The 22,577-nt window shown below is 51.3% G+C and overlaps 18 protein-coding genes across 18 annotated transcripts; 6 read left to right on the plus strand and 12 right to left on the minus strand.

The window, feature by feature from the left end:
* The first annotated feature begins 12 nt into the window (after window positions 1-12).
* Window positions 13-983, plus strand: BJX68DRAFT_248838 (CoA-binding protein). The gene is made up of 2 exons (XM_071041996.1): window positions 13-390; window positions 460-983. The coding sequence occupies exons 1-2, from the start codon at window positions 306-308 to the stop codon at window positions 840-842; spliced, it is 468 nt and encodes a 155-aa protein (XP_070893044.1). The 5' UTR covers window positions 13-305; the 3' UTR covers window positions 843-983.
* BJX68DRAFT_212043 (uncharacterized protein) lies at window positions 733-2,341 on the plus strand. Its single transcript, XM_071037740.1, has one exon. The coding sequence runs from the start codon at window positions 1,069-1,071 to the stop codon at window positions 2,164-2,166; it is 1,098 nt and encodes a 365-aa protein (XP_070893045.1). The 5' UTR covers window positions 733-1,068; the 3' UTR covers window positions 2,167-2,341.
* Window positions 2,342-2,515: 174 nt separating this feature from the next.
* On the minus strand, window positions 2,516-2,837 carry BJX68DRAFT_272564 (uncharacterized protein; the record flags this gene model as incomplete). Its single annotated transcript, XM_071047233.1, has 2 exons — window positions 2,516-2,653; window positions 2,757-2,837. 2 exons carry the CDS (start codon window positions 2,835-2,837, stop codon window positions 2,516-2,518), a joined length of 219 nt encoding a protein of 72 aa, XP_070893046.1.
* Window positions 2,838-3,234: 397 nt separating this feature from the next.
* BJX68DRAFT_248840 (NAD(P)-dependent oxidoreductase) lies at window positions 3,235-4,545 on the minus strand. Its single transcript, XM_071041997.1, has 2 exons — window positions 4,318-4,545; window positions 3,235-4,236 (listed from the first exon to the last, which is right to left on the minus strand). Exons 1-2 carry the CDS (start codon window positions 4,363-4,365, stop codon window positions 3,334-3,336), a joined length of 951 nt encoding a protein of 316 aa, XP_070893047.1. The 5' UTR covers window positions 4,366-4,545; the 3' UTR covers window positions 3,235-3,333.
* Window positions 4,546-5,247: 702 nt separating this feature from the next.
* Window positions 5,248-5,862, minus strand: BJX68DRAFT_212071 (uncharacterized protein). Its single transcript, XM_071037741.1, has one exon. The coding sequence runs from the start codon at window positions 5,693-5,695 to the stop codon at window positions 5,327-5,329; it is 369 nt and encodes a 122-aa protein (XP_070893048.1). The 5' UTR covers window positions 5,696-5,862; the 3' UTR covers window positions 5,248-5,326.
* BJX68DRAFT_272566 (glycosyltransferase family 1 protein) lies at window positions 5,737-7,170 on the minus strand (the record flags this gene model as incomplete). Its single annotated transcript, XM_071047234.1, has 3 exons — window positions 5,737-6,298; window positions 6,356-6,655; window positions 7,004-7,170. 3 exons carry the CDS (start codon window positions 7,168-7,170, stop codon window positions 5,737-5,739), a joined length of 1,029 nt encoding a protein of 342 aa, XP_070893049.1.
* Window positions 7,171-7,381: 211 nt separating this feature from the next.
* Window positions 7,382-8,753, minus strand: BJX68DRAFT_248844 (F-box protein). The gene is made up of 3 exons (XM_071041998.1): window positions 8,556-8,753; window positions 7,815-8,484; window positions 7,382-7,763 (listed from the first exon to the last, which is right to left on the minus strand). The coding sequence occupies exons 1-3, from the start codon at window positions 8,604-8,606 to the stop codon at window positions 7,660-7,662; spliced, it is 825 nt and encodes a 274-aa protein (XP_070893050.1). The 5' UTR covers window positions 8,607-8,753; the 3' UTR covers window positions 7,382-7,659.
* A 144-nt stretch (window positions 8,754-8,897) lies between these two features.
* Window positions 8,898-10,669, plus strand: BJX68DRAFT_248846 (UDP-glucose:hexose-1-phosphate uridylyltransferase). The gene is made up of 4 exons (XM_071041999.1): window positions 8,898-9,360; window positions 9,416-9,600; window positions 9,660-10,425; window positions 10,479-10,669. The coding sequence occupies exons 1-4, from the start codon at window positions 9,260-9,262 to the stop codon at window positions 10,585-10,587; spliced, it is 1,161 nt and encodes a 386-aa protein (XP_070893051.1). The 5' UTR covers window positions 8,898-9,259; the 3' UTR covers window positions 10,588-10,669.
* BJX68DRAFT_248848 (60S ribosomal protein eL42) lies at window positions 10,670-12,139 on the minus strand. The gene is made up of 4 exons (XM_071042000.1): window positions 11,912-12,139; window positions 11,320-11,412; window positions 11,069-11,253; window positions 10,670-10,980 (listed from the first exon to the last, which is right to left on the minus strand). Exons 1-4 carry the CDS (start codon window positions 11,912-11,914, stop codon window positions 10,941-10,943), a joined length of 321 nt encoding a protein of 106 aa, XP_070893052.1. The 5' UTR covers window positions 11,915-12,139; the 3' UTR covers window positions 10,670-10,940.
* Window positions 12,140-12,154: 15 nt separating this feature from the next.
* BJX68DRAFT_212241 (uncharacterized protein) lies at window positions 12,155-13,475 on the minus strand. The gene is made up of 3 exons (XM_071037744.1): window positions 13,201-13,475; window positions 12,856-13,150; window positions 12,155-12,784 (listed from the first exon to the last, which is right to left on the minus strand). Exons 1-3 carry the CDS (start codon window positions 13,279-13,281, stop codon window positions 12,192-12,194), a joined length of 969 nt encoding a protein of 322 aa, XP_070893053.1. The 5' UTR covers window positions 13,282-13,475; the 3' UTR covers window positions 12,155-12,191.
* On the plus strand, window positions 13,340-13,852 carry BJX68DRAFT_212215 (uncharacterized protein). The gene is made up of 2 exons (XM_071037743.1): window positions 13,340-13,761; window positions 13,832-13,852. Exon 1 carries the CDS (start codon window positions 13,523-13,525, stop codon window positions 13,742-13,744), a length of 222 nt encoding a protein of 73 aa, XP_070893054.1. The 5' UTR covers window positions 13,340-13,522; the 3' UTR covers window positions 13,745-13,761; window positions 13,832-13,852.
* On the plus strand, window positions 13,400-14,696 carry BJX68DRAFT_212168 (NEDD8 family protein RUB1). Its single transcript, XM_071037742.1, has 5 exons — window positions 13,400-13,468; window positions 13,530-13,761; window positions 13,832-13,886; window positions 13,966-14,048; window positions 14,127-14,696. The coding sequence occupies exons 2-5, from the start codon at window positions 13,751-13,753 to the stop codon at window positions 14,218-14,220; spliced, it is 243 nt and encodes an 80-aa protein (XP_070893055.1). The 5' UTR covers window positions 13,400-13,468; window positions 13,530-13,750; the 3' UTR covers window positions 14,221-14,696.
* Window positions 14,697-14,886: 190 nt separating this feature from the next.
* Window positions 14,887-16,151, minus strand: BJX68DRAFT_259213 (elongin A domain-containing protein; the record flags this gene model as incomplete). The annotated part of the gene is made up of 3 exons (XM_071043663.1): window positions 14,887-15,894; window positions 15,960-16,036; window positions 16,094-16,151. 3 exons carry the CDS (start codon window positions 16,149-16,151, stop codon window positions 14,887-14,889), a joined length of 1,143 nt encoding a protein of 380 aa, XP_070893056.1.
* Window positions 16,152-16,396: 245 nt separating this feature from the next.
* Window positions 16,397-17,553, minus strand: BJX68DRAFT_248894 (uncharacterized protein). Its single transcript, XM_071042001.1, has 2 exons — window positions 17,135-17,553; window positions 16,397-17,063 (listed from the first exon to the last, which is right to left on the minus strand). Exon 2 carries the CDS (start codon window positions 16,845-16,847, stop codon window positions 16,611-16,613), a length of 237 nt encoding a protein of 78 aa, XP_070893057.1. The 5' UTR covers window positions 16,848-17,063; window positions 17,135-17,553; the 3' UTR covers window positions 16,397-16,610.
* Window positions 17,554-17,824: 271 nt separating this feature from the next.
* BJX68DRAFT_248896 (flotillin domain protein) lies at window positions 17,825-20,339 on the minus strand. Its single transcript, XM_071042002.1, has 7 exons — window positions 19,695-20,339; window positions 19,537-19,636; window positions 19,156-19,483; window positions 19,056-19,101; window positions 18,476-18,993; window positions 18,189-18,422; window positions 17,825-18,142 (listed from the first exon to the last, which is right to left on the minus strand). Exons 1-7 carry the CDS (start codon window positions 19,697-19,699, stop codon window positions 17,967-17,969), a joined length of 1,407 nt encoding a protein of 468 aa, XP_070893058.1. The 5' UTR covers window positions 19,700-20,339; the 3' UTR covers window positions 17,825-17,966.
* Window positions 19,588-20,339, minus strand: BJX68DRAFT_212280 (uncharacterized protein). Its single transcript, XM_071037745.1, has 2 exons — window positions 19,695-20,339; window positions 19,588-19,636 (listed from the first exon to the last, which is right to left on the minus strand). The coding sequence occupies exon 1, from the start codon at window positions 20,212-20,214 to the stop codon at window positions 19,768-19,770; it is 447 nt and encodes a 148-aa protein (XP_070893059.1). The 5' UTR covers window positions 20,215-20,339; the 3' UTR covers window positions 19,588-19,636; window positions 19,695-19,767.
* A 386-nt stretch (window positions 20,340-20,725) lies between these two features.
* On the minus strand, window positions 20,726-22,537 carry BJX68DRAFT_212577 (uncharacterized protein). The gene is made up of 2 exons (XM_071037750.1): window positions 22,411-22,537; window positions 20,726-22,344 (listed from the first exon to the last, which is right to left on the minus strand). The coding sequence occupies exons 1-2, from the start codon at window positions 22,445-22,447 to the stop codon at window positions 21,362-21,364; spliced, it is 1,020 nt and encodes a 339-aa protein (XP_070893060.1). The 5' UTR covers window positions 22,448-22,537; the 3' UTR covers window positions 20,726-21,361.
* On the plus strand, window positions 20,742-21,205 carry BJX68DRAFT_272575 (putative tubulin-specific chaperone Rbl2; the record flags this gene model as incomplete). The annotated part of the gene is made up of 3 exons (XM_071047235.1): window positions 20,742-20,909; window positions 20,969-21,055; window positions 21,104-21,205. The coding sequence occupies 3 exons, from the start codon at window positions 20,742-20,744 to the stop codon at window positions 21,203-21,205; spliced, it is 357 nt and encodes a 118-aa protein (XP_070893061.1).
* Window positions 22,538-22,577: the final 40 nt, after the last annotated feature.

The following is a 22,577-nucleotide window of genomic DNA, read 5'->3' on the forward strand; positions in this document are numbered from 1 at the left end:
CTCGATGTATATGTTTTTGGACTGCGTATTCTACAGACTATGCGGAGTTGAGTTAACTGATACCACTATTATAGCAAAGCCCCAGGATATGGAGAGAGCGAGAGCTCCTTCACCTTGTACATAACAAGGTCCCGTAGATAAAATGCGTAAGAGGTAAGGATCGGTGTATAGAGCACCTATTCCGGCATAGGGATGATGAAATCGAGGACCCGAGGTATATTCGTCAGTCTGCCCCTCCACTCCGTTCCCTCTTATTCTCTTTCAAACCACTTCACGTTACGAACACAAGGTCAATATCATCCACAATGGACGCTGTCAAACGCTTCTTCTCGTCGCCTCGGTTTGCTGTCGCTGGAGCCAGCAATGACTCTCACAAATTCGGTTATAAGAGTATGAGCCTTGGATCCGGGATGCGATCAAATGAACCCTACAGGTACTGACATGTACTGACTTTCACAGTTCTTGCCTGGTATCATCAGCATTCTCTGCCGGTGACCCCTCTGAATCCCCGGGCCCCGAGTATCGACCTATCACCTTCACATTCCTACAAGACCGTCGCATCACCCTCGGCCCTGCCATCCCCTGCGCAGACGTCCTTATCGGTGGTGACTCCTCCTGCAGTCACCCTCCCTCTGTTGCAGGAGGCCCATTCTGTGGGTATTCCCGCCGTCTGGCTGCAGCCGGGAACATTCGATAATGCCGTGCTGGAATTCGCGCGATCGCACTTCGAAGCAGTGATCGCGGGAGATGGAGGGCGAGGATCGGAGGGTTGGTGTGTGTTAGTAGACGGAGAAGAAGGATTAGATGCTGCTGGCGTAGAATGGACGAGCCAGAGACTGTAATGCCTTAGTATAATGAGCGAAAATATTGAGCCGTTGAGAGTTGTTGAGATGGAGGGTTTATTTTGGTGGCTGGGATTTGAGGATTTCCTCATTTCTGCTGATTTGGGAAACTCCGCCTTTTTCTCTCTCCCATCTCCCCACACATCATCTCCATCTTTTCCACTCATTTTATCCCAACCGCCCTTCATCTCATGAATTAACGAATCCGTAAATGACCCAATAATCAATGATCATGCAGTCCTCCTCCTTCCTCTTCGACTCGCCTATCCCTCCGCAACTCGATCTCGTCGGTGCTCCCTCACCTCTCTTTCAGGTTCCTCCGACGCCCTCCGCTTCGTCTGCGTTATATCGGTCCATTTCTATCTCCCATCATCGCAAAAGAGGATACCCAGAAGTAGAGCATACTCGCGTCAAGGTCGCCCAGACACCCCATCGCCCTCCGCCCCCGGTGCATGACTACTTCGCCGACCTCGACGAGTCCTACGATCACGAGGACCATGACTTTCACCGACCAAGCCGCTACCGTGACTACCCTCGAACCCCTCTCGATGAAAGTCTCACAGACTCCGGCAAAGAGCCCGATGAGTTTCGACGTAAACGCTGCCGCCGTGAGGATCCGTCCCTTGTCATCGCTGCCTCGCCGTCCGGTATAGACGAGAAGGCTCCCATACCACCCGAACAGATGTCGACTGTAGCTGGGCCGCTGCGCTGGAGCCGTGCGGTTCTGAACGTTGTTGGAAAAGTCTGGGACTTTTGCTGGTCCGGTCCGTTTCGCGGGTTCTACGCCGGCGGTGGACGAGGCTATTCTATCGACCCTCCACAGCCCCCGTCTGCATCGGGCCTTGACGAAAATCAACCACCTCTTACCTCTTTGCCTTCATCCTCCGCCATTTCTATCCCTTCTACCGAGAAAGAGACGGTCTCTTTGCCAGGCGAATACCCGCTAGATGCCAGGGAGGGAGACATCAACGGTAACTGGGTTCTAGTTTCTCCGCGAGAGGGAGCGACAAGCTTCGGCAGCCCGTCAACTCGTCCTCGTTCACGACGAGCGCATGTCCCACGCGGCCGGGTTGTGCATCGCCGAAGCCCATCGAAAAAAGCACTTGTCTCGCATCCATCTTCAAATTTCTCATCCCTTGCTCAGCCACATGAGAGTCCAGTTTCAGTGCAAACGCAACGCTATATTGCGCAGCAACGTCGGCGAGAACGTGAAGAAGATGCGAGCTTACAACGCTTGAATCAACAGCTTCAAGCGATGATCCAGGAGGGCAAACAAGCATTAGGAACACGCATCGAGGTCGACGACGTCGACATGGAAGATTGAGAAATTCCTTTCACCCCGCTATACATTATACCCACACGCTCACTTTGTCTTTATAACCTTTTGGTTTCCCCACTACTGTTCGGATTATTTTCAATCCTTGACGACCCATTCACGAGACATGATTATGACAACAGCAACAACCTCGAACAGACCCGAGGGCCTCATTTTTACTGTGCAACGATTAACTCAACGAAGTGATAATACCTTAGCGATAGCCACGGCCCACGAGCCTCAAAACAACCAACCACAGAAGAAATGAATATGAACATCAATATCATCAAGAACAGAAAACATTCCTAGCTATTTCCATCTTCAATCCTCCAGTATCCTCAAGACCAATATCCTCCTCTCACTGCCCCAAAGCATCTCCCGCCAACGGCAATTTTAGAGACTTGAGAAACCCTGAAATACCACCTGCGTTCGACAGCGCCTCGGGAAGCGTTCCGCCTTGGAGCTGACGCGGGACCGGTGTGCTAGTGCTCATCGTCTGTTGTTTTAGCGTAAGGTTAGTCTTTCCATTCACCCTCCTAGCGTAGAGTAGACATGGCACCATGAAGCCAAACATAAAGGCAATGGAGTAATTCACGAACCGATTTAGGCATTGGGGTTGGAGCCGACATCCCGACGGTGATGAGGAGGGGCACGATGAGCGTGGATAGGGCGAGCTTCATCTTGGTTTATTTTTCTAGGCCTGGATAGCGTCCGATAGAAATAGCTTTAAGAGTGGTTTCAGGTCTTAATTGTCGGTGGCTGAGAAGTCCAGGTTGGTCGACCGTGCTTAAGTTCAAAAGAGATGGGGATTGTCCCGGCTTATAAGTATACCTAGGTAATCAACTCCTACTGTAGGTCCCCCCTGAGAGGGCTGCATTCTCGGGTCGGTTCTGCCCTGTTTGCGCATTCTTCGCGTAGCGGCTTGTTTCAGTGAATATTTGAGAAAACGCGGTCTAGCTTCGCCGCCTTCGTTGAAATGCTTGCATTGATTTCTTCAATGAGGTATTTGATGAGCCCTCGTGGTTTGTGGTATGCTACTAGGAGGCGTAGAGCTGGATTGTATACGGGAGTATCTACTTCTGAGCCACCAACAGCACAACTATGCAAAGGAAACCTCTGTTCTTCATGGCAGTTCAATCTACCACAGGGCTAAGTAAACATATGCACAATTTGAAATCACTCGTTATCAAACGGAAGCCCAGCCTCCTTGCGAATTGCCCCATAAACACCCGCAATATCCCCCTTCTCTCCCTTCTCCTCCTTGACAACCTTCAAATAGTCATCCGTAACCTTCACACTCTTCAGCGTCATCCCCGACGACTCCGCTAAATTAGCCGCATGCCTCAGATCCTTCCTCGCCAGATCAACCGCGAAAAGCGGCTCTTCGCGCTTAAAGTACTCGCCCGACGACATGCGCTCCGCGTACTTTGCAAACGGTCCGGGGAACATGGTCGACACCCACTCCGAATAGGCCTTAGTCCCCAGGCCGGATTTCTCGGCGGCCACGAGACCCTCTGCGAGTGTTTCAACGGTGTTGAGGATGAATGTGTTGCCGAGGACTTTGAGGAGCGTTGCGCGGCCGACATCCTTTTCGCTCTCGGGGCCGAGGTCCAGTGTTGCCTTTGAAGTTACGCCGTCAAGGAAAGGCCTGATTTTGTCAATGGAAGCAGGGGAGCCAGCGGGGATGACGACCATCTGCCCTGCATCTGCGGCATTGGGGGCGCCGAAGACGGGGCAGGCGATGAAGGAGGCGCCGTGCGAAGCGAGCGTTGCGTGTGTGCGGCGCGAGGTATCGGGGTGGACGGTGGAGCAGTCGACGATGATCTTGTCCTTGAGGGAGATGGAGGTATCAGAGGTAATGGTGTCGATGATCTGGTCGAGGGCTGGGTCGTCGCCGACACAGATGAAGGTGATGTTTGCGTCCTTGACGGCGGCGGAGGGCGAGTCGGCCACGACCGCTGCTTGGGGTTTTTCGGCGGTGATAGTCTTTGCGAAGGCGGCTGCTTTGGAGGCGGTTCTGTTGTAGAGGATCAGGGGTGATGTCTGGGGGCCTTTTAGAGCGATGTTGCGGCTCATTCCCTAGGATTTTGTTAGTTGTTGATATAACTTCAAAGAAGCCCGATCTTCCCCGCATTGAGGGGGAGCATTGATATGACGTACGCGGCCGATGTTTCCCAGGCCAATCCAAGCGACTTTTGCTGATGCCATTGTGTCTTGATTTGTGGTCTAGATGCTAAAGCTCTAAGAGAATTGAGTATGTGTTGATTGATGAACGATGCTGGAAGCCTGAGCGATGTCGGAGTCTTTATACTCGCGGTTGATTCATTAACCGTCGCTTAGAAACGGCGGAATTGGTGTAGAATACGCGAGCGACCGGCGAGCCAAAACGCGTCAGAGACTCGGAAATGCCGGTTCCCATGATACCGCAGCAAGGGAAGCTATATGACTTCCGACGTTTGGCTCCGGCCTTGGGGTTGGACATGACAGAGCCTACGGTCATACACACTGACAAACCTGTATAAACCTGCGTACACTACGGGATTCAAATGGGTTGAAATCAGGTTCTGGTTCGTCGAGGATGTCGTCGATTGTGACAACCACCGCGATTGATATCGCCCTGGCAGCCTCAGCGCTAAGGCAAGCAACGCACACAAAGGTTCTTCGACGACGATAATTAATTTTGTTCCTTCCTGACGCTTAGAATTCGCTATAATTCTCGTCTACAAGGTCACCTTAGTAGCTGGAGCACAGTCGTAACATCGATCAGGGAGAAATTCGGCTGCGGAAGATCGATGGCAGACGGCCTGACGAAACCGCTGCCAGGGCCATTGTTTAGAGAGTCTTACTCCGGAGTACGGGGTAATGCGGGGAGAAGAACAATTTGTGATATTGAGACTCACCACCATGTTTTAACTATTTTAACATTTTTGTACTTGCTGGATAGCTTCATTTTCAACGCTAGGAGGCCGTGTTGGAAGCCCCACTCCGCTTTGTCTTCCACTTTAGGTTGATCTGGGCGGCCAGCCAGGATCATGAACTATCATGAACTATCTACTAGATCCGCAACCACGCTGCATTTTGGTCAATAGCAACCCCACGCCGTCTCTGTCTGATGATGGTCACTGGCAAGGTGAGATCCCTGCGCCCATGGGTAACTTCATACAGGCCATCAAGGGGCGCACCGCATCCATCTGTCTACATCTCTCCGCGTCCGCTTCGTAGCAGTAGTTTCCAGTGAAATAAAAAAGGAGCAACTTTTCTCTGCTTTCGCGCCAACGTGGATGCCAAGAGGTATTGTGATGCCATCTTCAAGAGCGAAGACCAAACTACCGCTGTCGCCTGGCGCGGAGAATAATATGCCGATCCACTCGACCACTCCAATCCACTCGTTCTCATCAAAGTCAAGCTCGTCACTCAGACTACTGGTTGGTGAATCATACCAGCCTCGCGGGGGCTCAGTTCGCATCTCGATCAAACGCCCCGTGGTCAACTGGGTAGTAGCACCTACTTTATGCACTATAAGGGAATTTCTCTCCATCGTCCGTTCAAAATCAACAACCCGAGACTTTGACACCGGATCTAGTATGTCAAGTTCTTCTTCGTGATCTGGCGATAGACGGAAACAATTGAGATTGGGAATGTAGGCTTGAAATTCGTGAATGTTACCCTCATCGATTTTGAAAAAGCCGCAATCGTCTCGAAATGATCGTGCCGTGTTTTGAGACCGTCGAGGACGTCCGTGACTGCGGATACTGGCCGAGGCGACCTTGAGACTGATTTAATCCCTTTGGTGGTGCGACTGCAGGAAGCACTTGTTTCGAGATCATCGATAATGTGTCCCGCCGTGGGGCACAGCCAGACATTACTGTCATCTAATCGACTACGCGATGTGAACATCAGCGCGCTGTATGAGCCTTGATGCCTAGAATCTCCATCAAGGATTGGGTGCCCACCGGTAACTGTGGGATTTTTACACCGCGCCAGCGAAGTCTCTGGGTCGTAGGAAACATCTTCGGGACCCCTTATTACGATGTAGGGGGTTGAAAGCCAACTTGGTAGCGGAGCTGGCGTCACCCCTTCTTGGGCTGAGATGGCAAGTCTTGCTTTACCATCAATGACGGTGCGCGTGATCCAGTGGTATCTATTTAAATTAATACGGAACTGACACAATGAATGTGGGCATGAGGGCAAAACAAACTTGAGACCCCAGAGGTATTTGTGTAGCAGATTGAAAATCTTTTCCCGGATGTTGGAGGCTCGATCTTTCGCGTCGCTCCACGGCCAGTTTTCCAAATTGAGAAGCTTTTCTATTGCAGAGATGGCCTCTGCCGGCTGGTGGTGCTCGGACTTTTCGAAGTCCCACAAGCAGAGAACATCCTCATATATTTCCGGTTTGACGGGGGACCGGAGGGGTGCCTTACGGAAATGCCGACCGGGCCAGCGAGGGGGTGGGGGGGCCGACATCAAAGTGCTGGTAGAAGTAGCGGGCGGCTCAGCGCTTTTTTTTCAGCAGCTGCGGCACTTCGTGGTAGGGCTTGGTGTTGTGGCGTCTTAGGCTGGACGGTGATAAAAGCTTTTGTTCGAGGTGAACGCTCCATGGTCGAGAACTTAATCGGAGTGAATGGTGATGAAAAGTCTTAGAGGGCAAAAGAGCAGTTGGTGATAGTTAGACTTTATCGTCTTTAAAAAACTGGGGCTCGAAGGTGGGGTCGATCTTGCTCAGGAACTGCTTGAGGATGGACTTGGTGAGGTGGGGGATGCGAGCAGGTGATGACTCAACCCAGAGCCACTGCAGTCACGTGGAGCTACAGTATCAGAATTACACTTCTAGTATAACCAAACCTACGCGTCCGCTCGAGTATTCAGCTGTGCAATTGCCGGTTCTAGCGGCGAGAACGAGGCGACATGAACTGCGTACTTTGAGCGGATGAGAAACTCGTGAGCAACAGCAAGGCATACCATTGCCTGGCCCAACTCGCTGTTGGTGAGAAATAGGACGGTTGGTTTTGCCATTGCTGTGGTTGAGTAAAGCGATGTGTGAAGCGAGACGCAAAGAAAGGGTGGAAGTAGAGGACGAGAAGAGTAGTGCTGTTAAGCAAGGTTGTTTTTGAGAGGGCTAGAAACTACCTAGGGAGGCAGGCAGAATAAGCAGAATGTTAAGAGGTAATGGGAACAAATTATAAGCAGGCCAAATGGGCGGATGAAAATGGACAATGTAAGTAAATAATCTCCATGCACTTGGATTTGTCGCCTTGAGGGGATATTCCTTTGCGAGTACCATCCACTAGAAATAAGCAAGAGGGAATGAAAGGACTATGCTATACTAAATTTCCTGTCTATCTTACTTGTTTCTTTCATAACATGGAAACTGACATCTCATGTAGTACAGCAAACGAGGCGATGTGTACTATGACCCGTTCAAATTTCAATGGACCCAAGCCCAATGACCCAATTGGTGACTTGGGTGCGAGACCTGTCTCTACCCCGTAGTATCGCTCAATACTACCCGAAAGCTCTACCAAAGACCACTGCATTGGGGTAATGCTGCTGCTCTTGAAGCGACTTCTCTACAGTCAGGAGCAAGCGCGTGGTGCGCACCAGGAGCTCTGTAAACACGATTAGCGAGCCGGACACCCATGAAGGGCGCAGGGTCATACCATCAATAATTATCTCATAGGTCAAGAACGATTCTTCATCACGATGGATTAGCACAGGAAGACTGGTGTCTAACCTGGTCACTTCCCGGACCCGAAATTTGAGGCCAACATTCTTGCTCTGGGTAACCCACAATGTATGTTGGTCTGGAAAGCTTTGCGGATCATTTGCTTGACTCTTTAGCCAGCCTCGGAACAATCTAATCACGCCGTCCTCGACGTTAACTGCACTGAGCAGATGGGTAGTTCCCGGCAACGCTTTGACTACATTCACAACCACGCATAGCTGGGAAAATTCCTCAAATCCTTCCAGATTAACTGGGCGTCTGAGAGCCGGTGATTCTTCGCCCGGAGACTCTGGTTTGAATCTTGAATATAGCGAGCCAAGTCTTCCGAGTTTCTCTGCTGTGTCGAGGTTCTCGTACAGCGAGCCATCGCCCTCGTACTTGTCACTCAAACCTGGTGTACCGAGGTATGTGCAGAAAACGTGAGGTTCAATCAGTTTCGATGTCGGGTGGAAGCACTCTAGAATTAGTTTGTACTCTGCCAAGTTCGCAGAGAGCAAGAGCCTGTAGTGCAGCAGACGCAGGACTAGGGCGTGGAAGCGCTGGGAAACGGTGGCCAATGGGAGGAGTTCGCGAGTGGTGAACGGTGACAGTATCTGCACGAACACCTGTAGAGTTTTAGCGTTGAACTCCTCAAGAGGCTCCAGAATCCGGATCTCTCGGAGGCTATCATACATACCTCGTTCGGAAGGGAGTAGAGATGGAGCCTTCCAGGGGCGTTGGGCTCCATGGCGCAGTCTCACTCACTGAATGCGGGGTAAGCGTTGGGAGTTCACCTGTCTGACGCGGTGAACTGAAGACGTCTCATGGCATCAACGATGAGATATCTCAAAACTGATCCTGGTATATGAGGAACAAAATAAGCCCAATAGCCTGCGATAAGACAAACAAATGTGAGGCCTGGATGAGAGCGCGATAAGAACCCCTCGTGACGTCAGCGGGACTTCAACCTGAGGCATACATACTGTCCGGCCCGACTTGGCGGGCAATTTTTGATTGCATTTCGGGAGCCACCTGGGGATTCAGCATATCTCTGCAGGCAGTTGCGAGACTTGGAAGCCTGCATTAAGCATCTTGTCGAGGTCGTGCGCCTTGCGAGAACTCCTGCATTACTCTAGGCCAAATTTTAAAGTGAAAATGGCTTGCCCTCTCTCGCAATTAAATATCCCGAAGGAAATTACCCGGTGCCAGTGGATGAGGCATGGAGGTGGTAGTGTTTCTAATAAAGTGCCCCTCCGCGTCCGGATGAATTCCCCTCTTTGGTTCCCCGCGGCCTGCCACCCCTCCACATGTCCTCTCCATAAATTCTTTTCCTGCTTCTTCTTTCTTCTTAACACACCTGACATACCTTTGCTCTAACTTCGAGTCTTCTGTTGATCGACAATGGTTGAAAGCGTTCTCGACGACATCTCTCACCGGAGATACAACCCTCTCCGCGGCGCATACGTCCTTGTCTCGCCCCACCGAACTAAGCGTCCCTGGCAGTAAGTTTCTGAACGCGAACGTCAGTGCTTTGCGCACGAGTTAACATCTTGATAGAGGAGCTCAGGAGAGCCCTTCCAAAACAACCCTACCTGCCTACGATGCCACGTGCTACCTGTGTCCAGGTAACAAGCGCGCGCAGGGCGACGAGAATCCCAAGTATGAAAAGACCTTTGTTTTCGTGAACGATTACAGCGCCGTCAAGGAGGAGCAGGCGCCTTACCAGCCGGAAGCCGCAGATGGTACGCCACAGGCGACAAACCAATTCAATTCAGCAACTCTCTAATTGGTATTCTCCCAGACGCCGACTCATTCTTCCTCCGCGCCGACCCCGTCACAGGAAAATGCTACGTGCTCACCTTCTCCGCCGCGCACAACCTCACCCTAGCCGATCTCTCTGCGGCCGAGATCGTCCCTGTCATCGACGCTTGGACGCAGATTTACGCCAAGCACCTCTCTCCCAACTCCCCTCTCGCGGACGCCGCCTCTAAGATCACAATCGCCCCCGATTCCCCAGCGGCGAGCATCACCAAGCCCAAAGAACAATACCGATTCATGCAGATCTTCGAGAACAAGGGTGCAGCGATGGGCTGCTCGAACCCGCATCCGCACGGCCAGATCTGGACGACCAGCTCACTCCCCGAGGAACCGGCTGCCGAGCTCGAGCAGATGAAGAAGTACCGCAAGGAGCACGGAGGCAGGCATCTGCTGGCTGACTACGCAGCTCTCGAGAGCAGAAAGCAGGAGCGCGTTGTTTTTGAGAACGATGCGTTCCTTGTCGTTTGCCCCTGGTGGGCTATCTGGCCGTTTGAGACCATGATCGTTAGCAAGACCCATAAGCGTGCTCTTGTCGACCTTGACTCTCAGGAGAAGGCACAGCTCGCTGAGGCGATCGCGGAGGTGACGAGGCGGTACGATAACCTCTTTGAGACGCATTTCCCTTACAGTATGGGTATCCATCAGGCGCCGCTGGAGGGGACGGAAGAGGAGATTGAAGCATCGTACTTGCACTTGCACTTTTACCCGCCGTTGTTGAGGAGTGCGACGGTTAGGAAGTTCCTCGTTGGGTAAGTCTCTTCTTTTGCTGACGAAGATCGAGCCGTGAATTGACGTATCATAGGTATGAACTGATGGCAGAGCCCCAGCGTGACATTACCCCCGAACAGGCTGCTGCGCGGTTACGGGGTTGCGGCGGCGAGCTCTATCGGAAGAAGCTGGAGAGCAACTGAGCGAGCTGTTGACGGTACCTAATGTAGATATGTAGTAGTAGTATGTGTCATAGAATGAATGAAGAGACGAAACGAATTGCCAAAAAGATAGCATCAACAGAGACGACACGAGACGAGATAAGTTGAGAGGAAAGCTACAGGGCCGTGTTGTAGGGATGAAAGCCGCACTACCTTGTCGGCAGATGAAAAGGGATAATTCGTCAAGAGACCCGATCAGTCAGAGTCATATAATATTTCTTTTTCGATTTCTAAACGTGAAATCCTATTTCATTTCCATTGCCAATATCATATGCTTTCCGCCGGAATAGCAGCGTGCAATGCAGAACCCAGAGCCGAACAAGGAAATCGCAAAATCAGAAGACAAGAGCAGCACCCTTGGTCTTCTTGTCACCACTATAGCAGCAAGGTTAGTACATGATCTGCCAAGAACAAGCACCACCGGTGGCGGTCGGGTATTATAGGTAAATGGCGATGGACGTACCCAAGCTCGAAGTGCTTGCAACGCTTCAGAGCGAGCTGCTTCTTGGTCTTGCACGCGGTGCACTCGAGACGGAGGACGACCTTCTTGGTGGTCTTGGCCTTCTTGTGGAAGACGGGCTTGGTCTGACCACCGTAACCGCTCTGCTTACGGTCGTAACGGCGCTTACCCTGGGCGTACAGAGAGGCCTAGAATTATCGCAGTCCGGTATCAGTATTCGCTCGACTTGTTTCGGTAGAGAGCGCGGTATTCACCTTTCCAGCCTTGTACTGGGTGACCTTGTGCTGGGTGTGCTTATGGCATTCCTTGCCCTTGCAGTAGGTCCGGCGGGTTTTGGGAACGTTGACCTGGTGCGAGGAAGTCGAGTCAGCTTCTGGCGTGAACATTCATTGGAGACAATCATGGAACACTGTCTCGTCCGTCCCTGGCATTTGAAGAAATGATGATTCGCGGTGGAAAGTCGAGAAACGAGCCGGAAAGAGTCGGACGGTGCGTGTTTTCGATATGAACCGAGCGAGAACATTTTTTTGCCCGATCGCGCAGCTGTTCTTGCAGAGTATTCCATTCCACAAACTCCGCGGTGTTTTGCCATAACATGTGTTCATCAACTCCGCAACCTCTCGTGCAAGCGATTATATGGATGGATGTTCAATCTTGACTGTGCAGACGACTGCTTGTCCAATCGTATCGTCGTCGTCAATCGCGTTCGTCGTCGGTGTCATCGCCGTCCGCACAGTGGCCGCACAATAGGTTCGTTTCTCGTTTTTCGACTTTCGCGCTCGATCACATTTCTTCGAATTCCAGGAATCGATAACAAGGATTGGGATAACGAGGTCTCATCCTTACCATTTTGACTGATTTTGCCGGCTACCGGGATGCTGGTCGTTAGATGTCTCTTGTCGGGGAGATCAAGTCGGGTCAGGCGTGGGTTGTGGGATTTCGTTTCGCTTAGCCCGGCCCTATCTGGCATTGGGTGGACTAGGCCGCTTTTGGGCTTGCCAAGATATTTCCACCATCCGAATATCCATTTGTGCCTCAGGCACTTATCAACCACTGGTCTCTCTCTGCCATCTTCACTTGTATGTGTCTTATGTTGTCTATTGCGATCAAGATTAGAGAATCATGATCACTCAAACCCCTCCCCAACAAGTATCTTATCCCCACCTCCATACCATGACGTCCCCTTGTTCATCTCCAACCCCTCCTTTTCCCCAATAACCCACTCCCCCCTCACCGGCATTAAACCGTCAGCCGGCCAATACTTTTCCTTCAGCATCCCATTCACCTTCTCCATCCTCTCAACCAATCTCATCACATATTTCGCATCACTCCCATCCTGGCTCACAAACCTCGCAAGAGTAACATGCGCCGAGGGCACAACATACCTTGCACCCAATGTGATTCCAGTCTCCAGCACCTGATGCGCGAGATCGCGCCTCAAATGGTGATAGCTATACGCATCGCTCAGAGATGAGTGATTCGTAGGCTCATCGACGGCAGGCAGGAAACTCAGAGCCATCGCAGATGCATCGTAGCTGAGCATCGGTTTAACTAGGCGCGCACGGTGGTGCGGAGAGTTGGTGTAGTTTACTAGCTTCGAGGCTGCGCCGGTCTTCTCGTGGAGGTGTGCAGCCAGGGCATCGACCTCTTCTGCGGTACGGGAACTGGCGACCTCCAATACTGTGATGTGGAGGGATTCTGGGGGTGAAAACCAGAGAGCTGCGTGACAGGTTAGATCCAGCTCATTGCGCAGCAATCATTCGGGTATCAAGGTGGATAGTAGAACGTACTCGGCGCAACATCCCTCAGCTCCGCCTGGATCTCGGTGACTATTTCGCGAATATGCTTTGGTGGGCGAACGTAGAAATTCAGATTATGGCGGTGGTCGACGAATGGCGCTTGGATGCCATTTCCATTCTCATTAGGGGTGCTGTGTGCATTCGTCTTCGCTGTCTCCTGAGCGAGGATCAGATTCCTCAAAATCTCATCAACCTGCCAGCCGGAAAAGTCCTTGGCAAGAAGTTTCTCCCTGAAAAGGGCGTTCCTGTTGCTCCGGTGGGCATTGTATCGGGCTTGAATTTTGTTCTATAGAGGGATTAGAATGTATCCGCAAGGCTGGCAGAATAGGGACAAACAGAATCGTTGTCGCAGTCGATAATGAGCTGGGAAAATGGGTTTGTTGCTGCCTGCGAGGCTCCAGCCATAGGGAAAGTCATAGTAGGTTCCTCCTGGTAAGTGATAAATGTTGCGATTTTGAGGAGTGACTCCTTTGCTATATATATCCCCAAGACGGCTTTTGACTACTCATGCAAATATATATTTCTTTTTTCCAGCAGTGTAACCGAGGGGAGTAGCGCGCATAGAAGCCAAATATTTCTCAGTGAACATATTTTAAAAGCTGCTGTATCCTTCCAGCCTCTATACTTTGTCTCATAAAATGTTTGTTGATGGAAACCTATGCTAGGCATTCACCACTACTTCGTCCTCTCTTTCATAGCACTGTTGCTAAGCCCCACCAAAAACCCCGCCACGGCGAGCTTTCCGTCATCCCGATCCTCTTGCTCTCCATCATCAGCGACAACAACCGAACCTCCTCCCCTCACCATCACCTCCTTCGATCTTGTCGCCTTTTCACGCTCAGACCACACAATAAATCTCTTCGTTTATAACGACAGATAGCTCAACATGTTGATCAAGTGAGTGAACAAAAACATCAGAGCCACAAACTTGCGGCAGCCGCTAACGGGAGATCTCCCAACACCCCAGGGTCCGAACACTTACCGGGAAGGAGATCGAGCTGGATATCGAGGCCGACTACAAGGTGATTACATACCCTTCACACTGAGATGCGGGTCTCGTCGCTGTCGCGCCAGGGTGCTGAGTCTGTTTCCGCTTGCCAGGTCTCTCGGATAAAGGAGCGTGTTGAGGAGAAAGAGGGTATCCCGCCTGTGCAGCAGCGGTTGATTTTCGGTGGAAAGCAAATGTATGTTGTCTCTTCTACTATAGCCTTCTGTCGTGGTTCGTTCGGTTTGTACTGTGCTTACCTGTCCATGTGTTGCAGGGCCGATGACAAGACCGCGCAAGACTACAACCTCGAGGGTGGTGCCACACTGCATCTCGTCCTTGCCCTCCGAGGCGGCTGTGACACTCTCTAGACGCATCCCCCAACACTGATACTCGAATGACTCACCTGACCGGAAGCGCGAGCGATATGTCTTCCCCCGCAACTGAAGGGACAAGTTTGCACGTCGGAGAGGCTGTACGACGAGAACGATGAGATATTCGGAAGGAGGTTGGGGATGGTCTGCGCTTATTATGCCCGGTTTTCTAAGATGAGCATTATCTCCATCCTCTTTCGATGCCACAGCTCCGTGAACTGGGTTCTTGCGTATGGGATAACCTCGGCGCGAATTAGCACGCAGTATCGCAGTGTGTTGCATGCACCCACCTCATGTGATCTATGAATGCAATGATGATATAATAAACCCCCCATCGCGCGCTCAGCATCAACCACGAGGAGCAAGCAAACTTGGTCTTTGAAGGACCTAATTGCCGCGAACGCGTCAGTGAAACAATCGTAGAGGTGAAATGTAGGAGGAAATCGTGGCATCGTTGAAACGACAATGAATTTAATCCGGCCCTGCCTTGAAGTCGCCATACCCGTGTCTATAAACTCCCATACGCCCCACTCTGGCTGTCGAGCCCGTCAATATACCCCAAAAAAGACAAATGATAATCTCGCAAGGATAAAGTATATACCAAACCAACGCCAATCGCTAGTAATAATAGGCAAAATATCCTGTAGAAGAAGAGCAAAGGGGCTAAGTCACCTTTTTCTTCTTTGGTTGGATGAAAACATTGGGAGCAGGTCGTTTTCGAACCATTGCACGTGGTGGTGACGCTCTCGACGCTTCTAGACCTGTGTTTAATGCGGACTCCGAGGACCTAGAGTCTTCAGCAGCGGCCTGCGCTGTTCGAGGTTGGGACCTCGCAGTTGTTGCTAGGGAGCCAGGGGAGGGTCTGGCAGATGAAGACGAGGAGCTCAAGCCCGATCTTGCCGAGGAAGACACCTGCGGTAGAGGGCGAGGATGCGTGCGAGACGGCGAAGCAGAAGCCGTGGTGCGGCCAGATGTTAACGCTCGTAGTCTAGCCTCCCTTTCTTGTAAGGATGAATTGACCACCACAGGGCTGCTATGACTCCTTCCGGCAGCTTGCGAGCCTGACCGCCCAGGTACTCGCAGGGTTGGTCTCTGAGGAATGGCAGACTCAGGAGGCCGGCGATGCTCCTCTATCAGCGAGCGCGGGGCTTGCCGGACCTGCGTGGCCCGATTGTTGAGTTGCTTCGTGGGGACAGCTAGAGCGGGATTTCGCTTCGTCGCGGTGAAGATGTTCTTCTTTTTTGTCTCCCGAGGCGCCGACGGCCGCCCAAAAGACCAGATAGGAGTACCCTGGGGGTCAGATGAAGAGCCCGACCGATTCTTTGAAGAGAAAACCGGTGCGATGCCGCCCATTTTTCGATCGAATGAAGCATACCGCTGCTTCGCGGTTGGGCGTTCCCGGGGAAGGTGAAGGGATCGTCGGTCAACGAGTATAGCGCTGTGTTTCGCACGCTCCGAGCTGATTCCATCGAGTGCCATTTTCAATTTCTCCGCATCTTCATCCACGGCCCTTTGTACTTGCTCTCGTAGGTCGCAGTATACGTCGTACCAGCAGTCCGGCTGCTCTGGTAATTCTATCTCGTCCGACCTCGGTATATCTCGTTTGATAAATTCGAGCCATAGCTCAACATCATCTTTCATGAGATGGGGCGACTGCAGTTCTAAGGACCTCTGGACTTGGGAATTAGGGACCAACTCCGGCGGTATTGTATGAATGGGCGTCGGCGGCAACTGACCAGTTTTTCGGGGCTTTCAATCTTCAAAAGGAACGGGCGGGCGAGCTCATAGGGGATATTGCCGATATCGTTAAGATCTAGCATGCGTCATGACATTAGTACTGGCAGCAAAATATTCCGTATACGTGGCTTACACTTCACGTTCCGAATCGCGGTTGCGGTGCAGAGGTGTCGGAGACTCGGGGCTGGCATAGTCGCAAACTAAGAATGGAGCCAAAAAGATACCAAAAAAGAGGGCATGGACGGATTAGAACATATCATACTAGCAGAAAGGCATGTAATGATAACCCGGAATTCGAGATCCAACTATAAACTAAAGATGAGTTCGAGAATTGGTCGACACCCCGTGGCCCTTTTATAGGACGGCGGTGTCGACCCAGCCTGCGGATGACGACATCACATGATACGAGCTGACTGGCTCAAGGGATGCTTCAAAGAAGATTCATTCAATTTCTTTGTTTCTCATCTTCACTTTCAACATTCACTTGGACAGGATGGTGGACTGATTAAAGATAGATCAAGGAAGATGTTGAATTGAAGTTCAACGACGCTTGGGCTTCAAGAGCGAGGTGCCAGACGTAATGTGCTCATCCAACGACCACCTTATTCACTGCTAATGCATCCACTCTCATTTTTTCCAAAATGCACTCATTAATTCGGCAGAGGCTGAGGCCCATTATCACTTCCAGGCCCCCAAAGATATTGCTGACCAGAGACCGTCCGACCTTTCGGTTCGCTACACATATAGCGCAAGAAGACCGAAGTCGATCGCATAGCGTCTGAAGGAGTCGAGAAGTCATACAGCTCGCCAACATACACCGAGAGACCACGCTTGTTGAAATGAGCTTGTAGAATCCGCCCTTTCATGCCTCCAAATGAGAAGACCATCACCTGGACGAGTTCAACTTTCCTGCAGGGAGCTCACGGATTGAATATAGAGCTCACCGGGAATATATTGTCTTTGTCATAGCTGTTGCTGTCAAGGAACATGCCGATCACTTGCATGATGGAGAGTAATTCTCCGCGCAAAAGCCGGTTATCTTCACCTTCGGTCTCATTCACAAGCGAGTACATGGCATGGGGCTTTTCCCATCTGCGAAGATTGTATGCGCTTTCGATGTTCCACTCCCTTGGGCAGGAAATGCCTGGGTTGAAGCTGACGATTCAATTGTAAGCTACATGAGACCTGACGCAAGAGAATTCAATTAGAGAAAGAAGATTGAAAATGCATACGCCCTACTCCAACCGGACATCTCCATCAAGGAAGGTTTCCGATCAGTGTCGATTGGGATTTTGTACATCGAGTACACATAGTCAATCTTCGCGCAAACAAACTTCGCAGATGTAATGGTATCCCTTGACGGGAGGTCCTCTGGCATATAATTCCATAAGCTGTCGAAGAAGCTGTCGTTCTCGATTAATTGGGGCTCGAAGAATTGTTGTCCACCCGGGGAGGGAGGGATGGCGCTGGTGGTATGCAAAGGTAGCGCAGTCGCTTGAATTGCGTCCAGAGTGGTCGTGTCAATGTGCGTAGCGTCCCCGCGGGATTTAATGAGATCATATTGGGTTGCTAGGGCTTCGAAGTAGCTTTTGCGGGCGTCGTTGACCCTATACATAGTGAAGGGGCTTCATGAGCTTTTCGCTTGAAAGTGACTAGGGACCTCGATGAACGAGTTGTGGACACGATATGAGAATGCGTGAGTAGTATAATTGGGAAGACTACGAGGAACTAAGTCATTGAGTGCTATAAGAAAGTTCGCAACATCTCAGGTCAGATGCATCCCTCGTCAACGCAGTGGCGGGATATGTCTCCGCGACTTAGGACGGTACCCGTGGTTGTCTGAAGCCAAAGCAAAAGCATGTATGGTATTACTCAAAACCTGCCAGGTGGTATCAAACTTAAAGCAACATAGGGTTGTGGTATGATGTCTAAGACAGCAGCGAAGAAATGCTCAGAAGGGGGAATATCTCGAGGTTGATAAACTATACCAACAAGCAACCAACCATCTACTTGTTAGCGAGCGTCTTGGTAGTGCCACCATCATGGTTATTTTCTGACATCTGAGCGAACCATTGCGGTGGTTTAATGCCAGTCTGGTCGTGGATCGTGCTGAGAAGAGGAGGGAGACCCTGCATAATATTGCGGATTGGACCCAACGCGTCACCAGAACCACCAGAGCCGTCTGTTCGATATTAGCTGAAACTCAAGACTTTGGACAGATGACTTACCACTGCCAGTGTTCCACGTAGTGATCTTTGGTTGAAGGCCTTGGATGGCTTTGCCGTTGGCCAGAGCCAGTCTCTCGTACATGCCGGTCTCAATCATTTTCCACTGGAGGAATGCTTCAGGGCCACCGAGGACATCAATCAAAGCACCGTACGCCTTGGCCATCTCGAGCACCCCCTCGGCCTCGCGCTTCTTGGTGTTGAATGCTGCATCTGCGTCTTTGGATGCACGGTAAACTGTAACTCTGTTAGTATCTCTACTTCTGGATCGGCATAAATGGTAAACGTACACCTCGCATCAGCCTCCATCTTCTGCTCGTATAGTTTTCCCTCTGCCGCCTTTGTGCTGGCATAGTATTGGGCATCTGCTGTTTCCTGAGCGGATTCTCTCGCGACCTTACTCTTGGTAACGTCCTTGGCCCTAAGGCGCTCAAGCTCCGTCTCAGCTCGCTTCGTCTCAACTTGTTTCTGCAGTTCCGCATCTCTCACTTCCGTCTGGCGCTGGGCAATGATCTTGCCCATCTGGACTTGGGAATCCAGCTCAGTCTGGCGGTTCATGAGCTCGGAGTCAGCCTTGGCCTTTTCAGCCTTGCGCTTTGTCTCGAGGACAGCGGTGTCTGCATCGATCTTGGAGATTTCCTGTTTTGTTCGTCCTTTCTTCTCGGCTTCTCCAATCTCACCCCTCATGCGGGCCTCGGCCACATCAATCTTGGCCTGATTCAGAGCGCCCTCGTGAGCCTTTCGACTAAGGAAAGCAAAGTACTCGCTGCCTTTGGTATCCTGAAGTTCTTTGACGTTGGCATTGTAACTGTTTTAGTCAGTAAAGCCCAGGGCAGACGAAGCGAAAGAGACGGAAGGCTTCGAACGTACATCTTCAGTCCGAACTGAGCAAGTTCGTTTTGCACATTGCTGATAACTGTTCCACCATGTCAGAATAATTACCCGCAAAGCTGGATGGGTGTAAGCAGACCCTTTGACTTGAACACCTGGCGCTCCTTGAAGATCTCTTCCATAGTCATGGAGGAAACGATCACTCGGGTTTCACCCTCAATAATGCCTTTCACAATATCCTGCACGTGATTCCTAGTCGCGGGTGTATTCAGATTTGCGTCGGTTTTCTGAGGGGCAGGCGCACTTCCGGCGTTTCCAGATAGCAATAGTGCGTATTTCTTGAGGGCCGACAGCTCGTCGTCCGGACCGATGGTAAAAACTGCGGGCAGAGAGAACTGTAGCTTTTCGATCGTCATAGCCTGGAGACTGAGGGAGAAGTCGAAGGGCATAACAGAGATCCTCGCGCACTAGAAACATCAGTGTCACCTGCGAATATGAGCCTTGTATGACAGGTACATACCCGCTGCCATGGCATCACCCAGGCCTTCTTGCATATTTCGATGTCTGCGATACCGGCTCCGGTAAGCACAAGGTACTCGCTCGGTTCAGCAATGGCGTATCTATATAGCATGTGAGAAGAGTGTCCGAGCAGATCATATGTGGTGGCGAGCAACGTACCTCATATTGGTGATAATGATAGAGTCTAAGTAGTTTCAAAAACGAAGTAAAGAAGAGAAGGAAAACTAGGTAGCTACTCTGAAAAAATACGGCCTTTTATAAGCCTTGTAATTGCTAATAAGACTGATGGGTGAACTTTCTTTGCCCTGCTGGGCGCAAGTGAGTCCCGGGAGAAACAATGTTTGACAACAAAGTCTGCAACTACCCCCGGTAATCCATGCACTGCCGCTGCACACTTTCCTCCTGCTGCCGAAACCAAGCAAGCGTTTGGCTTTAATTCGTGCCGGATGCTGCGGCCTGCGGGCACTTGTGCCGGGCAACTTCTGGCGAAGAAATACGGCGATGCGAGTGGCTCATCGCAGCGCCCGACAGAAGGATTGCGGGGAACCAAGCAGCGATGAGCCTCATGGTCACCATTTCTCGGCGCTGATTGAAGAGTCCTTGAAGGACAAGTCAGAGTGAGGCAGCCTCGGAATCCCTGGGCGTATCGCAAGGCGGAAACTGCCAAACTGGGGCCCATCCATCCCTTTCACATTGCTCAGCCTTGTAAGTCCATTTGCGAGACCTGGAAACGACTACCCTTGCAATCGATGGACCCATATCGGGAGATCCTTCTGAGCCGTAGAGGAGCCGTGGCAGTTTCTGAAGCTCCTTGGATTGACTGCTTTGCCAGAAAATGCCCAATTACATAGAGTGAAGATAAGTCACGTGTGATAAAGCTATTGTGCAAACAGCGCAAACATACTCTTTTTGCTCAGCGGCGCCGTCATGGAGGGGCAGAGATGGAATGACGCTTCTACATCATCGACTGGATCAAAACTGGCGATATTGAGAAGAAGCCAAGCTTGACATCACAGGTAAGCGCTGATTATCTGTTTCTTGTTCTCGGAGCCGCATCTCGTGATATGGGGACCTACACAAAAACTACTAGACATACCGTTGTACTTGTGGCACCCCCGCAATTATGTTAGCCAGCTCTCCCGAATACCGTGTCGAATATAGGTTAAATTAATCTCTAACCATGAATACAGAGGAACCACTTTTACAATGGCACCACGTTCTCAACTGGAGATTGCCACAGGCTCAGTCCAGCGCCTGATCAAGGAAGAGCAGTCGTACCGCCGCGAGCTGGAGCAACAGAAAGCAAGAATCCAGAAGCTAGAAGCTCAAGATCCTAGCGAGGATGAAAACAGGGAATACATGCTCAGACAAGAGGTAAGTGGCGTTGCTGACTCTGCTGTGAGAAGCTAAACATGCTAACCGACTAACAACAGCGCCTCGCTGTTGAAGAGACTGAGAGGGTATTCCCGAACTTGAAGCAGAAGATTGAGGAAGCTATTGCCAAGCTCAACGGGCTGCTGGTGAGTTATTCATAGACAGCGGGTGGTATCTGGCTAACAATTCAACAGGTTGAAGAGGGCAAGAAGGGCTCCGAAAGCAATGTTGAACATATCAATGCTGCTAAGGAAGCCATTGCGAATGCCAGAGTTGCCGAACGGGAGATCGCTTGAGAATCTGATCGTATCCATGACGGTCAGACCCGCTGATGAGCAAAAACCGGAAAAGTCAGTGATGAGAGAAAATATGTACATTAATGAATACTTTCTCAATGTGACCAATGCAAACGCCGCAACCATGACTCCCGACCGTGTATGCAAAGTATCGTTCTATGTCGTATCCATCCTGTCGGCGGCACGATCGTCTTGCTCTTCCCCTTCTTCTAAGTCATCGTGCCGTTCTCCCTCATCCCCTGTCACCTCACCCTCGTCCACCATTGCTGAATCCTCCTGTTCAACATTGCCCTTCTCTTCTCCAGCCGTAGTAACTTGCCTTAATGGCGTTGCAGCGCCTGGAGTCGCTTTGTCTGCGTGTATGGCAAGAGGCGAGCGACCTGCCTCATCTTGGCCTTGCGAAGGAGTCGTGCTGTCGTGGTCGGGTCGAGGCGTGTTCGCGCCACTCAGTTTTCCTTTCGAGACTTCACCGTCATCTCCATCTTCGTCTTCTTGCATACCCTCGCGGCGTTCAACCTCCTCCTTTTCGTCCCGGATGAGTCGCCGAAGCTGCATCCCTTCTTCTACAATGCGGCCGAATTGCTCTCGCCTCTCCGCCCAGGTCTCCGCATAATCTTTGCTCTGCCTTTCCAAGTCCGCAATCTCCGTCTGCAGTTTCTGTAGATTCGCCTGTTGGTCTTCCCGAGGTTTAAGGAGTCTGTTGCTCGTAATCTTTTCCGTCAGCTCGTCGTAGCCTTTTCGCAGCGCCAAAAGTCGTTGTGCCTCTTCCAGTTGAACGCGTAGCTCGGTTGTGTTTTCTCGGACAGCCTGCATCGTGGAAAGGATCCGCTCTTTCTCGGCGACATAGCGCTCGCGCTCTTTTTCGTTGCTAGTGAGTAAAAATTGGATGCGCGCAATACTTCCATCGAAGGCGGCAAAGTCTAGCGACGCATCTTCACGGAATTGGCGCCATTCCTGAAGTCTTTTCTGCTTCTCTGCCTCAGCGGCGGCCGCGGCCTCTTCGTCGGTTCCCTCAGGCGGAGGAGTGGGAAAGAAAGTCGCGTTTGAGATAACGATCGAATCGGGATTCAGAAGGCGCTTAGAGATGCGCTTGAAAGGCTTTTCCTCGACGTTTAAGAGACGCGACTTGTGGAGGGCATCTAGATTGGACGAAAGTTAGCTTTGAGATAAATCTGCGCTGCGCTGCGCTGCTAGCACAAGCCAACCTTCGTCCGCCTGATCAAGGAGCCCGTAAGACGTCATGGCGGATGGACGTGCTTATTCCTCCTACAACGAGCCCAGGAAGTGGTGGATTGGACGGTTCGCGTGTTCGGCGGCCGAGGGAATGGTCGGGTTGGATAAATAGTAGTCGAGTGAATGGGGAGCGGCGGTC

This window comes from Aspergillus pseudodeflectus (genome assembly GCF_044049435.1).
Source record: "Aspergillus pseudodeflectus strain CBS 756.74 chromosome Unknown BJX68scaffold_84, whole genome shotgun sequence".
Classification (NCBI taxonomy): domain Eukaryota; kingdom Fungi; phylum Ascomycota; class Eurotiomycetes; order Eurotiales; family Aspergillaceae; genus Aspergillus; species Aspergillus pseudodeflectus.

Excerpts from the sequence above, each read along its gene's own strand:
- BJX68DRAFT_212043 (XM_071037740.1), top strand. The coding sequence starts at position 1,069 with ATGATCATGCAGTCCTCCTCCTTCCTCTTCGACTCGCCTATCCCTCCG.
- BJX68DRAFT_248838 (XM_071041996.1), top strand. The coding sequence starts at position 306 with ATGGACGCTGTCAAACGCTTCTTCTCGTCGCCTCGGTTTGCTGTCGCT. Across the intron at positions 391-459 it reads TCACAAATTCGGTTATAAGA|TTCTTGCCTGGTATCATCAG; the intron begins GTATGAGCCTTG and ends TGACTTTCACAG.
- BJX68DRAFT_212215 (XM_071037743.1), top strand. The coding sequence starts at position 13,523 with ATGCTAGGCATTCACCACTACTTCGTCCTCTCTTTCATAGCACTGTTG.
- BJX68DRAFT_212280 (XM_071037745.1), bottom strand. The coding sequence starts at position 20,214 with ATGGGCCCCAGTTTGGCAGTTTCCGCCTTGCGATACGCCCAGGGATTC.
- BJX68DRAFT_212241 (XM_071037744.1), bottom strand. The coding sequence starts at position 13,281 with ATGACTTTCCCTATGGCTGGAGCCTCGCAGGCAGCAACAAACCCATTT. Across the intron at positions 13,151-13,200 it reads TCGACTGCGACAACGATTCT|AACAAAATTCAAGCCCGATA; the intron begins GTTTGTCCCTAT and ends ATCCCTCTATAG. Across the intron at positions 12,785-12,855 it reads GCTGAGGGATGTTGCGCCGA|CTCTCTGGTTTTCACCCCCA; the intron begins GTACGTTCTACT and ends CCTGTCACGCAG.
- BJX68DRAFT_212071 (XM_071037741.1), bottom strand. The coding sequence starts at position 5,695 with ATGGAGAGAAATTCCCTTATAGTGCATAAAGTAGGTGCTACTACCCAG.
- BJX68DRAFT_248840 (XM_071041997.1), bottom strand. The coding sequence starts at position 4,365 with ATGGCATCAGCAAAAGTCGCTTGGATTGGCCTGGGAAACATCGGCCGC. Across the intron at positions 4,237-4,317 it reads GCCTGGGAAACATCGGCCGC|GGAATGAGCCGCAACATCGC; the intron begins GTACGTCATATC and ends ACAAAATCCTAG.
- BJX68DRAFT_248848 (XM_071042000.1), bottom strand. Across the intron at positions 11,254-11,319 it reads CCCAGTACAAGGCTGGAAAG|GCCTCTCTGTACGCCCAGGG; the intron begins GTGAATACCGCG and ends CGATAATTCTAG. Across the intron at positions 10,981-11,068 it reads TGCAAGCACTTCGAGCTTGG|TGGTGACAAGAAGACCAAGG; the intron begins GTACGTCCATCG and ends TTGCTGCTATAG.
- BJX68DRAFT_248896 (XM_071042002.1), bottom strand. Across the intron at positions 18,423-18,475 it reads GATGGAGGCTGATGCGAGGT|TTTACCGTGCATCCAAAGAC; the intron begins GTACGTTTACCA and ends ACAGAGTTACAG. Across the intron at positions 18,143-18,188 it reads TACGTGGAACACTGGCAGTG|ACGGCTCTGGTGGTTCTGGT; the intron begins GTAAGTCATCTG and ends AATATCGAACAG.
- BJX68DRAFT_212577 (XM_071037750.1), bottom strand. The coding sequence starts at position 22,447 with ATGACGTCTTACGGGCTCCTTGATCAGGCGGACGAAG. Across the intron at positions 22,345-22,410 it reads CCTTGATCAGGCGGACGAAG|ATGCCCTCCACAAGTCGCGT; the intron begins GTTGGCTTGTGC and ends CGTCCAATCTAG.
- BJX68DRAFT_212168 (XM_071037742.1), top strand. Across the intron at positions 13,887-13,965 it reads ATATCGAGGCCGACTACAAG|GTCTCTCGGATAAAGGAGCG; the intron begins GTGATTACATAC and ends TCCGCTTGCCAG. Across the intron at positions 14,049-14,126 it reads ATTTTCGGTGGAAAGCAAAT|GGCCGATGACAAGACCGCGC; the intron begins GTATGTTGTCTC and ends CATGTGTTGCAG.
- BJX68DRAFT_248846 (XM_071041999.1), top strand. The coding sequence starts at position 9,260 with ATGGTTGAAAGCGTTCTCGACGACATCTCTCACCGGAGATACAACCCT. Across the intron at positions 9,361-9,415 it reads CGAACTAAGCGTCCCTGGCA|AGGAGCTCAGGAGAGCCCTT; the intron begins GTAAGTTTCTGA and ends ACATCTTGATAG. Across the intron at positions 9,601-9,659 it reads CCAGCCGGAAGCCGCAGATG|ACGCCGACTCATTCTTCCTC; the intron begins GTACGCCACAGG and ends GTATTCTCCCAG.
- BJX68DRAFT_248894 (XM_071042001.1), bottom strand. The coding sequence starts at position 16,847 with ATGGTCTTCTCATTTGGAGGCATGAAAGGGCGGATTCTACAAGCTCAT.
- BJX68DRAFT_248844 (XM_071041998.1), bottom strand. The coding sequence starts at position 8,606 with ATGGAGCCCAACGCCCCTGGAAGGCTCCATCTCTACTCCCTTCCGAAC. Across the intron at positions 8,485-8,555 it reads TCTACTCCCTTCCGAACGAG|GTGTTCGTGCAGATACTGTC; the intron begins GTATGTATGATA and ends AAAACTCTACAG. Across the intron at positions 7,764-7,814 it reads CTATGAGATAATTATTGATG|AGCTCCTGGTGCGCACCACG; the intron begins GTATGACCCTGC and ends TCGTGTTTACAG.